This window comes from Mycetomoellerius zeteki, unplaced genomic scaffold, assembly GCF_001594055.1.
Source record: "Mycetomoellerius zeteki isolate Tzet28-1 unplaced genomic scaffold, Tzet1.0 scaffold194, whole genome shotgun sequence".
Classification (NCBI taxonomy): Eukaryota; Metazoa; Arthropoda; class Insecta; order Hymenoptera; family Formicidae; genus Mycetomoellerius; species Mycetomoellerius zeteki.
The window spans coordinates 132216-150301 of NW_017256896.1; the positions used below are offsets into that span (position 1 = coordinate 132216).

At 29.9% G+C, this 18086-nt stretch overlaps 1 protein-coding gene across 1 annotated transcript in view; it reads right to left on the reverse strand.

The window, feature by feature from the left end:
- LOC108722074 (uncharacterized) overlaps window positions 1-17666 on the reverse strand; it is a 94666-nt gene extending 77000 nt beyond the window's left edge. Inside the window, exon 1 of the mRNA XM_018446986.1 lies at window positions 17458-17666. Coding sequence (XP_018302488.1) covers window positions 17458-17460 — 3 coding nt within the window. The 5' untranslated portion in view covers window positions 17461-17666. The remainder of the gene's footprint in view (window positions 1-17457) is intronic.
- Window positions 17667-18086: the final 420 nt, after the last annotated feature.

Genomic DNA, 18086 nt, shown 5'->3' on the forward strand with positions numbered 1-18086 from the left:
AAGCCAGAATCTGGCAGCGCTGCCTCTAACGCGCACTATAATAAGAGTGAGGGATAAAATATATATATTTATATAAATTTGTCGATATGGTCAAGCAACTCACTGTTTAGTTGAATTAATCTGCGAGAGACTGGTTCTTGTTGCGGTTGCCTCCTCTTTCTGGTCAACGAGTGTTTTGGGCCGGAGCGGTGGTTCGACCGGACTCGGAGATGGGGCGGATGGTCTGTTAGTGAGGTCGATTTGAACTTCCGCTCGATCGATGGATAAATTTCTTACACTAAGATAACGCGATTGACTACTGAATTGATTACTGGCACTAACTACTGGATACTGACTGCCTGACTGACTGACTGGCTTCTGAATGCGCGTTTCTCTCGCGGGCTTCTATTTATACCTCAAAAAGGGACGTCTTTTACTTTGTTCAGGGCAATTGTTAAGTTGCAATGTGAAGCTGTGATTTACGTTTTTTCTTAGGTCCTATCATAGTTGATCTCGAGTGCGTTGAAGGGGAGGTATAATAATTTACGATTTTTTCGAGTCTGCGGGAAAATTGCTCCGAGTGGATGTCAAGCTTTATTATACCGCGAAAAATATAGCTAGGTAAACCATTATTTGTGATGTTTAGTTAGTTTTCTTAGAATGTTCGCGTGCAGGGTAACCGTTGTCAATCTTAAATCTGATCCCAGATAACGTTAATGTGGGAAGTTTCTTTGAAGTATTTTATTCTTGGCGCGCCATGGCGCCGGCTTTATCTTTACCTAATATGTAATTGTTTGTCACCCTCGGGTGGCGGCTTGGGTGTTTGCTATTTCCTTATATGGGTGTATTTTGCAATTGGACCGTTTCTAGCACCGCGTTTTTACCTAATATGGAATTGTTAGTCTGCCTCGGGTAGCAACTAGGGTATGACGTAGATATACATATTTCGTAAGCCGAGCGTTTCCAGCCTCGCATTGGCGTTGTTGTTCTTTCCTTCTTGAGTGGCATTCATGAGTTTTCGTGGAAGCTCTTTAGGCCTTCTAATTCTTTCAAATTTTTAACAGAAGACTGCACTCGAACCTCATAAATGCCATCATCAGTCGCGGCGTGGAGCCATCTTTCGAAAGAAAAGAATCATGGCGTCTACGGGACGTAACAAAACGCTAACTGATTAATTTTCTCTGCTGAACACAGCCATTGCTTGCATCGCAGTATTTCGCGGCTGTAACAGATTACTTAATCTCAATAGTCGTTAACTTTAACGCTTAATATCTCTAAACCTAATTTCATTGAGTTTTGAGGTAGGAAGGTGTTGTAGCCCCTAGTGCTACTACGATTTAGTTCTGCATTTCTGCATAGCAATGGCTTACGGAAATGCAAGACTATTATCAAAAAGCAACCTTTGCATTTCGGCATGACAACGGCCCGCAGAAATGCAAGACTGCGAATTTAACAGCGCGCGCGTGCGGATTAAAATCGCACACGCGCCGAACAATTCCCGTGACATATATGGTCACAGCAGGAACGATTCCTTTATATTCGACTGCCTAATTGCAGACCGACGAGTTCGTTCCGATAAGGAAACATAACGAGATATTATGCGCACCGCGAACGCCGGTGTCACATTACACCCGCGATATCGGCCATTCTGACCATCATCGCGGGCGCGAACGCAACCATTAAGAATAAGCTACAAAATACTAACGCGAATATCCAATATAATACTTAACCGAATCATTGTAAAAGGGGTTAAGAAAAGGGGTTTTCAAATAAAATTGTGAAAATAAAGTTGTGAAGTGAGTATTCTCTCGTTACCCCTCGTGCACCCTCCTTAGTGCTCCTCATGGGTTCTAACTCTTCAGGCGAACCGAATCCCCAAAACTATATCTTGTTGCACCGAAAGGTACAACAGAGGTTAAACTGAATAATTACCATAACTTGTGCAAAATAATGTAAAACGAAATATAATATGCAGCTTAGATCAAAGACATAGAGAATGGACGGCGCGATCCGTATCTAAGTAGTATTCAAATGTGGTCGACAATAATGAGAAAGAGGGGCCGTGGAAGACTGCCGATCTCCCTCTCATTCTCTCTCCCATTACACTGTTGAATGGAAAGAGCTAGAGATGGTCGTCTTCCACAATTCCTCTTTCTTATTTTTATCGACCATTTTGACACATGGATCGCTCAGTCCATTCTCTATGTCTTTGGCTTCCCTGGTGAAAATTTTTCTTAGAATTTTTCATATAATTTTTAAGAATTTCTATATAATTAATCAATAATGTCAAGCTCTATTTTGCAATGCAATAAATTCGATGATAATAGGTCAATATTAAAGCAAATTTAGATCACAATTATAAAATAGTTTATTCCAATTATAAAAAGTATACTAGTTTTTTCACAATATGATATCTTGCAAGGGACGTTTCGACTTACTTACAAAGGAAGTTTCACAACTGTCCGGAACCGATTTAATTCTCCATGAAATATATTGTAAAACACGAAAATCTAAAAGAGAGAGAGACACGTATTTTTTTATACATGCGCTAACTCATGCTTAAGAGAGGGGAGAAATACCCTTTTGAAAAAGAATAGTATTTTTCTTTCGAAGCGAATATCGTCGGAAGTATAAAAGATAGAAAAAAAATTTTTTAAACAAAAGTTGTACAGTTTCAAGAATACTTTAAAGTTATAAAGAAAAATAAATTTTTTAATTTTTAATGTTTAATAAAATACCTCCACCACCTATAATTTTCTTAAATTTTTAATTTTTTTTACCAAATTAAAGATTACTTTTTTACGAATTCATCTTTAATGTAACTTTATTACACCATGTGTAATAGAGTTACATTACGACATTTCATTTTCGAGAATTAATTATTAACGCTATATACGAGTATATGCTATCCATGCTCATGTGTGTAAGTAATTGTCATCGGAACAATAAGATATATGAAAAGATGTCTTAAATAAAATTTGTAATTTTCTATATACTTTATAATTGTATATATGTATTCAGATTTTAAAAAATATAATAATTTATAAAATAAATACGTATATAATATATAATTAATTCTTTGACATTTAATTTCTTCCATGAAGAAAAATTAAAGACAATTTTATTCCAAATTCATTTCCTTTATAATAAAATTATTTTGTATAAAATTAAATCTCTCTCTCTTTCTCTCTCTCTTTCTCTCTCTCTTTCTCTCTCTTTCTCTCTCTCTCTTTCTCTCTCTTTCTTTGAAGAATGAATTAAAAACCTTGTCGCATTTAAAAATATTATGCATTTTTTTAAATCTATTAATTTGCTCAAAAATATTTTTGAGCAAATTAATAAATTTTATCAACACGCTATACTGAGGGTGAATGCACCGTTTGTAGCCACTGCACTCATTTTGGCCACCTTCGCTGTTCATTAGGTTTTTCTAATTTAAAGTTGGCTCTAGTGCGCAGCTATCGCGACAAATGCGCGTCGCAATTATTTCTCTTGTTTAGTAATGTGACAAGTAACTTCACGTTTCCTCTTTCATATTATAAAAAAATTATTTTCTACGGAAAACACTCAAAATATAGTCATCTTATTCAAAACGATAAGAATCCTCGAAACGCGGTAAGTAGAATTTAATGTATTTTTCAATGATAATGTAACGGTATATACGTGTATGTAGTAGAAATGAGATGCGTACAAGTTAAGTTTCTTTTAAAATAAATTCTATTAATGCAATTTTATAAAATTAATTTGTTTTTTATAAGTAAACAAGCTAGCCAAAAATCGAGCATGTTTTTTCGCATTTTCCACTTGTGGCCATAGAGTGGCCAGAACTGGGAATGCATTTGCACTAATTTTGGCAATTTTATTGAGTGAGTACAAAAATTCGTGCCCGAATTTATTATTCAAAGTTCAAACAGCTGCAATTTTGTTAAAAATAAACGAAATTTAAATTTAAAAAAGGGTTTTAAAACTTGAAATCTTTACTTTCGAAAGATTACTATATTTTTTTAATTTATGTAAGTTTTGTAATTTTTACATATAGAAAACTATGAGTTAAACAAAACGGGAAATTTTTTCTTCACTTTGTGGGTCTGTTATATGTCCAAAAAAATTCGCAAAAATTTTTGAATTTTTAATGTAAAAGCTTAAAGTTTTCTCTATAAAATCATTTTTAAAAAATGTCCCTACGATTTTTTGTTACTGAGTTGTTGCAAATTAAATAAAAAGAATATTTTGACTTTGATTGCTCATAACTTAAATTCTCTCATCAAATAGAGTAAGATTTAGATTTTATTTTATTTTTAACAAAAATAACAGCTGTTTGAATTTTGAATAATAAAATTGAACACGAATTTTTGTACTCACTCAATATATAAAAAGAAAGTTAATCTTAAAAGTAAAGACTAATCTTCAAAATTCTATGCAACTTATGAAGTTTTTTGAACGTTATTTTATTATTATATTTATAGATTAAAATGCCAAAAATAAAGTCTGATAAAGCTATAAAGAAAAAATCGAAGTTGTTCACAATTTAAAGAAAATCAACAGCAGAAAAGAAAATTATTTTTGTATTCACCAACGAAGGTACGAGAAGCTTTAGTTGCTATTCAGAATGGTACACCAATCTCAACAGCAAGTAAAATTTATCATGTACCAAGAACAACTTTGCGGCATAAAATTTGAGGTGAAGCACCAGTGACCACTGGACATGTAGGTCGTGAATCATTAGATTCTCGTGTAGAAACTATTTTGGTGGATTGGCTGTTGGAAACATATCGAATGGGTTTTCCTATCACAAAATATGTTCTATTGAATTCAGTCAAAAAATTTGTTGAAACCGAACATTTAGAAACACCATTTACAAATAACATGCCAGGACATAAATGATTTGAGAACTTCATGAAACGATATCCTGTTTTATCTATAAAGAAAGCTGAATACTTAGGTAAGACAAGAGCAGCTGTTACTGAACAATATATTCGTAGTTGGTTTTTCGAAGTACAGATTTTACTAAAGGATAATTTAGAAGTTCTTGAAGAACTGCAAAGAGTATTCAGTATGGATGAGGCAGCAATGTATTTAGCTTCTAAAGGAGGATCAGTTATTGCAGAGAAAGGAAAACCAACCAAGTGGTGTTTTCGCTAGCAGACGATACTAATAGCCATCAAGTAATTAGTAGTCAGTGTAATGATAGCAGTAATCAAAAGATTCTGACTGCAGAATAGTATTTAATAAATCTCCGGAAAATGTTTTTAAAGACATTCTCGTATAGCCTCATCCCAAAGATACTAAGAAGAAATGAGTACAAACAGAATGTTTGCCTTCTGTGCTTACCTCTGACAAATGGCTAGAAATTATGGAAGCTAAGGAAAAAGAGAAACAAAGGCAAATAGAAGAGAAAGAAGAAAAAAGAAAGATTAAATTGTAGAAAAGAGAAGAAGCAAAACAAATTAAATTAGCAGCAAAAAAATAAAATTAAAAAAAAGAGATGAAGCAAAATAAAAAAAGAAAGTAAATTGAAATAAAGAGAAAATATTTTGAATATTATGTCTTTAAAGTTTTATAAAGTTTATCAAAAAATCAATAAATAAAAGAAGGGCTACGAGCCAATTAAAATATAAAAAATATTTAATATTCGTACAAACTTTTCGACGCCGATCGGGTCATTTTCAATGTAAAAACAAATAACATTACATAAGTTGTCGAAGTATTCGGTCAGATTACAGTATCCAGTGAAACGTATCGGTTATTTCTGTATTTCTTATTATTTGATATGTGTGGTCCATATGTAAAATTAGGATCATTTGACTGATATAAAAGTGATCACATCTTATTTTTTAAAATCTACAATCTTACAAATAATTCACATCGAAATAAAAATAATAAACTGACATTGCGTTACAATTAAAATTAAATTATCAAGTATGTATATTTTATAATAATTTAGTACCAATTAGGTTACATATATATATATATACATTGATTTGTCATAATGATGTGAGTCAAAAGTTGAGAAAAAAACGCAGAATTAACTAAGTCGTATATAGTAGGCAAAAGTAAGCCATAATACGAGATATTGGAGAGAACATGTATTTTCGACACTGTTAGGCGACGTTATAATAAAAAGGAAACAAAGAAAAGACAATAAATGGAAGGGGACAGAGGACAATGTTAGGAAGGAGAAAGAGATTGTATAATATTAAGATATGATTCTGGCAGAGAATCTGTATCATTTTGTTTGTTTATCCCATGTTTTTGTCTTTTAATGTGAATGAACCATCACCGATATTAGTCTCTTATTATAAGAAGCTTCTATGTCTAAAATTTCAACGTTATCCCAGTCAAAATTATGATTCTGGTCAATGCGATGATTAGTAATCACCGTTGGAGATTTTCACTTCTTATCAATATCGGAGATATGTTCGTGTAATCTTGTCTTTAATTGTCTTTTTGTCTGACCTACGTAACTAACATCGCAATCATCACAAGAGATCTTATAGACAATGTTTCGCTTGCATAAAGGATCCATCCAACTGGTCTTTGTCCTTTCTTATAAAGTTTCTTAGTGAATTTGGGATAGAGAAAGCTAATTTACAATGAAACCTGTTAGCAATTGGAGTAAACTTTTCGGAGATACCGAATTCGCATAAGGTATTGTGAAAAATTTCTCCTTGACTTTTTTGTCAACAGTTCTATTGTTAGAATCGATGTGGAACTTTATTCTTTTTTGTATAGAAGAAAAAACAAATTCCAGTGGATAATCATTACTTAAAAAAATATTAATTGTATTAATAAAATTATTTTGCTGGAAACGACACAAATGTATAATTTTGTCAACAAAACCGTATATTACGCCTCTCTTGTGACAAAACGGATGGTGTGAATTAAAATTAAGAAATCATAATGTCGTCTAACATCGTCGAAGATACATATTCTCTCCAATATATCGTATTATGGCTTACTTTTGCCTACTATGTACGACTTAGTTAATTCTGCGTTTTTCTCTTAACGTTTGACTCACATCATTACGACAAATCAAGATTGTAGATTTTAAAAAATAAGATGAGATCACTTTTATATCAGTCAAATGATGCTAATTTTACATATGGACCGCACACATCAAATAATAGGGAATACAGAAATAACCGATACGTTTCACTGGATATTGTAATCTGACCGAATACTTCGACAACTTATAATATATAATGTTATTTGTTTTTACATTGAAAATTACCCGATCGGCGTCGAAACGTTTGTACGAATATTAAATATTTTTTATATTTTAATTGCCCTCTTATTTATTGATTTATTTTTATTAAGCCATATTAATAATTTATTTTTTATCAAAAAAGTTAAAAGTTAAAAGTTAAAGTTAAGTGGCCACAACAGGTATATAGATGGCCAAAAATGGTGTAAAAAATGGTGGAATTTTTTATACTATTTAACTTTTTCATCATACATTCAGTTTTTTCCTTAAAACTTTTTTGAATATTAAAAACTAAGACATTAAACAATGTATTTAAGTAAATAGTATCTCCTTTTTATGTATCATTTAAAAAAAAAATTTCTTAGTTATAGAAATGCTAATACAGAATGCTAGTATAGAAACGCTGTCACGTATCAAGAGTCATAACATATTTTTCAAAGACAATTTGGAAGTCGTGACATATTTTTCAAAGACATATTGGAAGATGTTGCAAAACTGTTTTTCTGCTGAAAGTCACTGATAATAGAGATTAGATAATAACTCGGCGGTAATTTATGATATAAGTTTATGTATACATTCAAGATAAGTATAATAAATGGACAGTATAAGAATATTCACGTAGCAGTTTTACGTTCAGCCAGTGCAATAGTTTTATCATGATCATATCTGTGCAATTTGTTAAATTGTTTTCATATTACGATTCAAAATAAAGTTTAATCTTTGGAAATGATTGTTAATCCGCTTAATGTTGTTAGACTTTTATTAGCATCTGTAAGTTCAATATATCTAACAGAAACACCAGTAACTGAAGCAGAAATAGAATTAAAAGAAAATATACAAAAATTATTGCTGGATAGCATTTTTCACTACAATGGATTAGAAGTAACAGAAGAAACCTATCTCGATTATGAAGAACCTTATAAACTACATAATTCTAAAATAATTGAAGATGACGAAGAAGCATGGAGTGAAGATAATTTAAATTCTCATCCTCAATGTTCAAACGATGACGCAGACTTTGACAGTTCTTATAAAAGACGAGCTGTTCGGTATTGGCGGAATTGGGACATTAATGAAAAAAATAAAAACAAAAGGAATCGTCCGCTAAAATCAGTGCAAAATAAATTTAGAAGAAATTTATCTGAACGTCAATTAAGACGATAGAAAGAACAATTACATTCAGGTGGAAATCGTATAGAAAAATTATCTTACATCTCCAAATTTACACATGATATTACTGCAGCTGTTGAATCAGGATTCATAGTTCATGATATCGATCTACAAAGATGGGCTTTACAAGCTCAAGAAAAATAGGAAATTTAAATCCTATATTTAAAGCATCTCACAGTTAGGTATCAAGCTTCAAAAAGTCCCACCGAATTGTTTCGAGAAAAATTACGAAATTTGCAACTAGAAGAACAATAGAAGATTCCGTTCAATTGCAAAATACAGCTAATGATTTTCTGAAAACAATGAAACCACTTATCGAACAGTTCGGATCTGAAAATGTTTTTAATTTTGATCAAAGCGGTTTTCAATTAGAAATTCATTCTGGAAGATCATTGTCTAATCAAGGAGTAAAGAAATTAGAGTGTGTTGTGCAATCTATATCATCAACAACACACTCATACACCATACAACCAATAATATCGTGTAATGGAAACTTGCTGTCACCTTCATTCATTGTATTACAAGAAACTAATGGTATATTTGGACCAAGAGTAAAAGAAATCTTATTTACACCAATAAATGTTATTGTAAAAGCATCGAAATCTGGTAAAATGACTTCAAGTAAATAAATAAATTTCCTTTTTCAATACATTTTCAGATACTGTTTTACTATTAAAAAGTAAATATGAATTTGCATAAACGAAATAATATACTGAAATTATAAGTCTCATTTCTGTGATATATTTTATATTTTATTTAAGAATCTCATAACAATCACAAAATAGTTATTAATTTAATATTTATATTTCTTACAGATCATTTTAAAATGTGATTGGAAGAAGCTTATTTTCCAAACATTGGTTCTAATAGCGTTCTTCATCGATTCATGGACTGGACATTGTCCCAATATTATTTCAGATTTAACACCAGCAGAAAAACATGTTACTACTATGATTATACCGAAAGGCACTACAGGGAAAATATAACCATTAGATGCTTACAGATTTAGAATTTGGAAAAATTTTGCTAAAAGATTTTCAGATACTGTTTTATTATTGGAAAGTAATATAAATTTACAAGAACGAAATAATATAATAAAATTACAATCTCTGATACATAATCAATTGTTATCCCCGATATATTATAACTTATTTAAATATTCGTGGTTTAAAAGTGGTTATACAAACGAAAGACCCGAAGAATTTGAAAATCCAGTAGAATTTAGTTTTGGCAAAAGTTCAACAACATGTGATATCGAAGGTTGCAGTAATATAGTTGTAGAAAAATGTTCATGGTGCAAGAAACCATTATGTTTAAAACATTTTTTTATCGAGTATCATTATGTAATGAGTATAATGAGTAAACGATACAAAATATAAAGGCCGATTTTGGCACCCACCAGATTTTGTTCAAACACATAAAAATGTATTTCTTAAGGTCAACTATATTATTTCAATCTCCCAAAGAAAAAGTAATAGTAACTGTAGTATGATGTATCATTTATATGAAAATAAAAGGAGTGATATCAACAACTGATATCGAGTTAAAAAAAAGATTTGATATCAACAATTGACGCCAAATTAAATTTTACCCAGTTAAGTTCTATCAAGTTAAATTTTACTATCGTTTTATTTTCCAAAAAGAAAGTAATAGTAACTTTAATCATATACAAACTTACCTTTTTAAAAAAAGGTAAAAAAAGCGCTAAGCGTGCATGCTTCTCATAAAGAACCACTATTTGGGCCAGTTTCACCAACGCCAATTACTTAATCGACCGTGGAACTGATGACCAATCACATTTGCTGTTTAGTAGAACCAATCCAAGTTATAATGGTTTTATTCCCCTTTAAAATTTATTATATAAAAATCATTATATCACAAAATTTACTAAATCTAATGATATGTATCATTTGTGTAAAAGATTTGATATCAACAATTGGCGCCAAGTTAAATATTACTATCTTCTTATTCCTTTCAAAAAGAAAAAGTAATCAATAATATTTTCATCGATGGTTTCTTTATTTCAATCCGAGTTATAATGGCTTTATTCCCCTTCAAAAGTTATTACATGAAAATCATTATATCACATAAAATTTATTAAACTTAATGATATGTATCATTTGTATAAAAGATTTGATATTAACAACTGGCGCCAAGTTAAATTTTACTATCTTCTTATTCCAACCTCCCCCCCCTAAAGAAAAGTAATAGTAATTATAATTTTTTTTCTTCAAATGTAATTTTATTGAATACAAATGACCATCGTCGTATTACTATTATTATTATAAGATGATGAGGGTGATGATGTATTTAATTACTCATTGAAAAAAACTATTTATGTGATAAAACCTAAAAAAATGAAAAATTAAAACCTAGATGCTACAATTTTAACTAATCAAGTTAAATTCTATCGCCGTGGAACTGACTAATTGCTGTTTAGTAGAACAAAAAGAAAATAATAGTAATTTTAATCATATACAAACTTACCTTTTCAAAAAAGATATAAAAAGCGATAAGAGTGCGTGCTTTTTGTAAAGAATCATTTGGACCGATTTCACCAATGCCAATTACGTAATCGGCCGTGGAACTGACTAATTGCATTTGCTGTTTAGTAGAATTGACCACTTATGGTTGACAGTTAATCACTGATTCAATTTTGTCGAGTTGGTGAAACCGGTCCTTTGTTTGATATCAACAATTGGCGCCAAGTTAAATCTCATTTCTTTAATAATACTTTCATCGATGGTCTCTTTATTCTAACTCAAGTTATAATAGTTTTATTCCCCTTCTAAAATTATTACATAAAAATCATTATATCACAAAATGAACTAAACCTAATGATACGTATCATTTATATAAAAGATTAGTATGATTCATATGAAAGATTTGATATCAAGAATTGGCGCCAAGTTAAATACTGTTAATTTATTGTTAATTTCTTCCTATACAGCAAAGAACGTGCAAAAGTATGCAGTTGACCATCGTCTTGATGTTTACATTGATGTTTTTATATCACTATTATAAAACGATGAGAGTGGTGGGATTTTTGAATTTAGTTAATATTTTGATACTTTGACTATACATATAACTGTAAATACTTTATATCCATAAATACTGTAATTAATCTTGTTTCTTTATATCATGCCAAATTAAATAAATAATGAATATTAACTCTAATGATATGTATCATTTGTATAAAAGATTTGATATCAACGTCTGTGACGTCAAGTTAAATTCTATCAAATTAGAAAGTAAAACCCATGTGGTAATATCTTTATCAAGATATTTCGATTTGGTATCAATAACTGTAGTGCCAACTTAAATTTCACAAATCAACAACTGACGCCAAGTTAAATCCCCCATACTAAATTAAATAAATACTAAATATTAACTCTAATGATATGTATCATTTATATAAAAGATTTGATATCGACAACTGTGGCGCCAAGTTAAATTCTACCATCAAATTAAAAAATAAAATCCAAGTGATGCTATCTTTATCATTTACTTAATCCAAGTAGTACTACCTTAAACTTTTATACAGTGAAAACTATGTAAGTACATATATGTATATCTTTGCATTCTTATTGAAGGATTTTCCTATTCCAACCCAAATGGTTTAAATTCCTCTTATATAAAATTATTATATCACAATTCTCATTCAAAGACATTTTCTCTTCCAACTAAAGTGTTATTAACTAACTAAAGGTTATTTATTTCTCCTTTAAAACATTATACAAAATATTATCACAAAATTGCGTTACCTTGCTCAATTCAAGTGTTACCACAAAAATACTAAAGAATTAACCGTATAAAATGAAACAAATTTAATTTAAATAGAAAAATTTTTTCATGTAAAAACACTTGGTGCTACCAGATCGATTAAGTAATTTAAAGTAATAATAAATCTCGATGTAATAACATAGTAGTAAACTATGAATGTAATATTTAGAAAAATAAGAAAAATAAATATGTAATATTTAGAAAAATAACAAAAACAAAAAGTATATTGATAAGAAAAATTAAAATCATATTAAAAAATATGAATATTTAGAAAAATAAGAAAAATAAAAAGCATTCACAATGATACTTAAAGTATCCAGCATATGTATATATGCGATTAAGTTATAGAGTCATGTAAATTATAATGAACGTTGTGAATGCTATTAAATTTATGTCTAAGATATTAAGTCTAAGATAAATAAATTTAGATTTGTAAGACATACGTTATGAAAGAGAAATAAATAGTAAACTTTATTCTTATTCAGTGTAAAGTTCAGATTAAATTTATTATTATTTTTATTATTTTACTGTAAATTATTACTTGTATTATTACTTTTATTATTACTTTAAAATACTTACTCGATCTAGCAGCGCCAAGCATTTTTACATGAAAAATTTTTCTATTTAAATTAAATTTTTTTCATTTTATATGGTTAATTCTTTAGTAATTTTTAACACTTGAATTGAGCAAGGTAACGTAATTTTGTGATAATGTTTTGTATAATGTTTTGAAAGAGAAATAAATAACCACTATTTTAGTCAGAAGAGAAAATGTCTTTGAATGAGAATTGTGATATAATAATTTCATTTAAGAGGAATTTAAATCATTTGGATTGGAATAGGAAGATTCTTCAATAAGATATACGTATGTACTTAAGTTTCATTGTATAAAAATTAAAGATAGTATCATTTGGGTTTTACTTTTTATTTTAATAGTAGAATTTAACTTGGCACCACAGTTATTGGTATCAAACCGTTTGTACAAATAATACATATTATTAGATTAATAATTATTTATTTTATTTAGCATGATATAAAGAAGTGGGATTTAACTTGGCGCCAGTTCTTGATATCAAATCTTTTATAGGAATGATACATATCATTAAAGTTAATATTATTTATTTAATTTGGTATTCGAATTACATGGAATTTAACTTGGCGCCAATTGTTGATATCAAATCTTTTATACTAATGATACATATCATTAGAGTAAAGTTAATAACAAGAAACAGTACCATTTGTGTTCTATTTTTTAAATTGTGTGTGTGATACAGATAAAATTTAATTTGATTAAAGTTAAGATTGTAGCAATTGTCTGAATTTTAATTTTTCATTTGATATTAATTTTTTTCGAAGAGTAATAATTTTTGACAGAGAAGTAAAGTTGCCATTACTTGGGTTGGAATAAAAAGACCTTCAATAAGAATATCCTTGTGAAGAAAAATTAAAACTATAATTAATTGGGTTGGATACTTACAATATTAATACTGTTAGTAGTGTTAGTATTATACAGAAAGGACCAGTTTCACCAACTCGATTAAGCCGAATCGGTGATTAATTATCAACCATAAGTGGTCAATTGTACTAAACAGCAAACACGATTAGTCAATTCCATGGTCAATTAAGTAATTGGCGTTGATGAAATCGGCCCAAATGATTCTTTACGAAAAGCACGCACTCTTAGCACTTTTTTTACCTTTTTTTAAAAAGGTAAGTTTGTATAAATAAGAAGGGACGGTACCACATTTGTATTTTACTCTTTAATTTGATAGAATTTAACTTGATTAGTTAAGATTGTAGCATCTGGGTTTTAATTTTTCATTTGATACATTAATTTTTTTCGAAGAGTAATAATTTTTGACAGAGAGAATTATTATTACCTAATAGAAATCCGTATAAATTTTTAAAGAACAAAATTTTAAACAAGAAAAAATTTAAATAAATTGAAAATCTTTTGATAAAGAAGTAGGTATGTCCACTATACGTATTATCTAGGAATTCCCATATAATACGTATGTGTATAAAATACGTTGAAAAGATTAAAACCATAAGAGTGCTGGTGATAAATGTAGGGCTGACTAGTTACAAGATAACAGGCGTCAAATACGTCCGTTTAAGCTAAAATCACCTGATTTCGATAATTCTTACAATAATAAAACGTTTCCGATTATTTAAAATGAAATTGAAATTAGGTCGAAAACCAGTCTTATGGAGACTCCTATAGCAACACCATCATTTCGTTTAAGCTAAAATCTCTTTAATTGAATATAATTGACCTCAAGAAATAGATTTTTGTGTGTTTGAACAAAATCTGGATAGTGTCGAAATCGGCCCTTATGAAGATTCCTCCTTTATTGTGTATAAACATTTAGAAATTATTTCATTATCATGTACGTTTATAAAGTATTACATAAACGACAAGTAAGTAAGATATTAATGCGTAAAACTGAAAATAACTTTAAGAGAATAATCTTAAGATATTATAAGGATGTAATGTATATATACAGAGATAAATAAAAAAGTTTTACTCACTTTAAGAAAATTTCAGAGAAATAATAAAAATTATTATAACTCTTAACATTATTTATAATTTGTAATATTACAAATATCAATTATGTCAATTTCCCTATTCGTTGATTTATGTATTTTATTGTTCCGACGACAATTACTTACGCATATGAGCATGGATAGCGTATATACAGAAGCACTAATAATTAATTCTCGAAAATGAAATGTCGTAATGTAACTTTATTACACATTGAATTCGTAAATAAATAATCTTTAATTTGGTAAAAAAAATTGAAAATTTAAGAAAATTATGGGTGGTGGTGGTATTTTGTTAAACAAAAGAATAAAAAATTTTTTTTCTTTATAATTTTAAAGTACCTTCTCTTAAAACCGTACAACTTTTGTTTAAAAAATTTTTTTCTATCTTTTATACTTCCGACGATATTCGCCTCGAAAGAAAAATACCGTTTTTTTTCAAAGGGGTGTTTCATCCCTTAAACATGAATTAGCACACGTATAAAAAATACGTGTCTCTACAGATTTTCATGTTTTATAACATATTTCATGGAGAATCAAATCGATTCCGGACAGGTGTGAAACTTCCCTTATTAGTCGAGTAGCGCCAAGTTGTTTTGCATAAAACATTTTTTAATTCATTAAAAATTTTTTATTTTGTACTGTTACGTCCTTAATTCTTTGTGATAACCCTTGAGTTGAGTAAGATAATGCAATTTTGTAATATATTTTAAAGGAAGATTAAATAGTTTCTACCACATTTGGCGTAGAACAGGAAAAATTTTGTATAGGTACACACACATACTTAAGTTCTATTTTTTAAATTAAAAGTTACATTTTTTAATAATTTTCTACAATTAGTGCAACTTAAATGCTTCATATCATTTTTGAAAATACACATACTCCTTGGAATTAAATTTGGCGTCAGTTATTAATATCAAATCTTTTATACAAATAATATACGTGTCAATTGGAAAACGCTTTTTTTATAGAATTATAACTTGGCGCTAATTTTTTATTTCAAATCTTTTACAAATAATAAATGCTTCTTTTTTAAATTTGGTACTACAGTTTTTTGTTCGAGTAATTTATTCATATTTGATACCCTTTTTTGTACATATCACTTAAACTCTTTTTACAGTACAATGGCTTTTTGTTTGGGCAGCGCTCATATATTTGATGTCTCCTTCATTAATTTTCTTCAAATAAGTAACTTTATATTTGATTTTACTGATATATGTCACTAAAATTTTTGTTTTTGCGATACAACAATTTTTTGTTCCAGCATTCTTTTTACTGTACATGTATACGAGTATTTGACGACTCATTCTTTACTTTTTTTTAAAAAAAGTTACATATCATTTAAATTCTTTTCATGGTATAACGATTTTTTGTTCGAGCAGCGCACCTACCTATATTTAACGCCTTATTCTTTCCTTTTTTTTAGAATTTTTATAACGTCATAGGAAGATGTGAAATATAGAATTGAAGTGATATATTTAAATAGAAACGCAATACATAATCAAGATTATGCATGAAAAATAAAACTGCTTGCAAAAAGTATAGGCAAAAGAGAATCCTGCGTGTATGGACCAACCCAAATGTTCGATTAGCGTGCTTTCTGTCCGCGAATTCTGATGATACAATAGAAAATATTTTCTTTCGAATATTCGATGATAATTTACAATTCCTTTTCCTTTGTCTGAAGCAATATACGACACAACATCCTAATAACGTTAAATTACTTTTCCAGTAAGTAATATCGAAGTATCATTTCTCTCCATGATACAATGCTTATTCAATGAATGATAACCGAATTTTCGCTTCTCAAGAAAGAAGAGGCTTCATTCGGATTTTGTGCCAAGTGCGAACATGATGATAATCTACATCGGAAGTACCACAAAAAACTTTCTTCTCTGGCGATCGAATAATGGCAAAAGACCTTTATTTCCCTTTCCGTATGCACCTGCGCCTGACGTCTTTTCCACCCTGCATCGCGTGATCACTTACATCTTCATTGAACTTTTACAGCACAGTATTTTACTAAATATAAAAATAAATGTCCTCTCGAATCACTTGAATAATCCAAAAATTTGCCACACCCTCACACGCTATAGCCATCTTCCTTTCGTATCTTCGTGAAGGGAATTGCCTCCATTTCCTGCTAATTTTGATGGATTTTTAATAATATATTCGAAGCCGAAGACCTCTACTTTGTTACTTAAATGAGAGGTTCTTTATCTTCTTCTGCCAAAGGTTGCACTACATTTACTTCTATTTCCCCACTTCTTTTTCGAGAAAAGACATTTTCATTAGAAAAAGAAAATGTTTTCACCATTAATAAATAAGGTCTTTTAATCATTCGAATAAGAATAAACTCGTAGTGTATTCCGTCATATGCCATCTTTGTCTCCATGTACACATTTTTTTCTCCAGAGAATAATTTATATCCGGTTAAATTTTTACCGCGAAATTTTGCATGTGTAAAAATATATTTATATTATGCACATTTTTATTATATGAAAATATTCTTTGATTACAGTTGTGCTTACGCATTTAAGCAAAGAGAGTAACTTTTTCTCTTTTGCCTCTATTAAATTCCTTAAGAAAATTTAATACATAAAATAATAAATGATCTTTCTTGTTACTCGAGCAAGTCAGGATTATTCTATTGCTAAATTTATCTCTTCCGAGACTCTCGCATGCGAGCACCCGCTTCGTTTAATACCTAATCTATTCACGATAGCTCGTGATCGCGGACATTGATATCTTCTACAAAAGATTTTCGTCATACAAACCATCAGTGTCAACCGCGTAACCACCGTAAGCTCTCAAGGATTTCCGCAAAGTGCTCCATTTGCCGGAAGTCTTCCAACTCGATGAGAGATAGTCACGTATAAACAATTTATCATGGGAATATTTACATTATCAAACTTTTTTCTTTTTGTTAAGTACGGAAACTAAGAATCAACCGCGTAGAAACGAACACTCGATATGAAATATCTATCGCGACGTCATGCCACCAACTGTCGGCTGCGCCTCAACGGAACCGACAGGATGTCGACGCGACGCCCGAAGACGTCCGAGGGCGACCGACGATGCCTTCGTGTTGGCTACGTATAGTCATCGTTAAAAGTTCACTGCAATTTCCTGCGTGGACATCGCACAGAGAATTGCGTCTCGCTGCAACTTCGCTGCTCGTCGATAGAAAGGAACAGCATTATCGTTTTGCCGCTTAAATAAGAGCATCTCTTAGTTAAAAGAATTGGAAAAAATGTTGCGCGAAATCATACTTGAGCATTGCGAGTCGCTAGAGTTTCAATGATTTCTATCGGAAAAAGATACGAAAACTCGGCGATCAAAAACTTTTTGTTCTTTATAAATTCGTACAAGTAATTAAAATATTATTTAAACAGATATAATATGT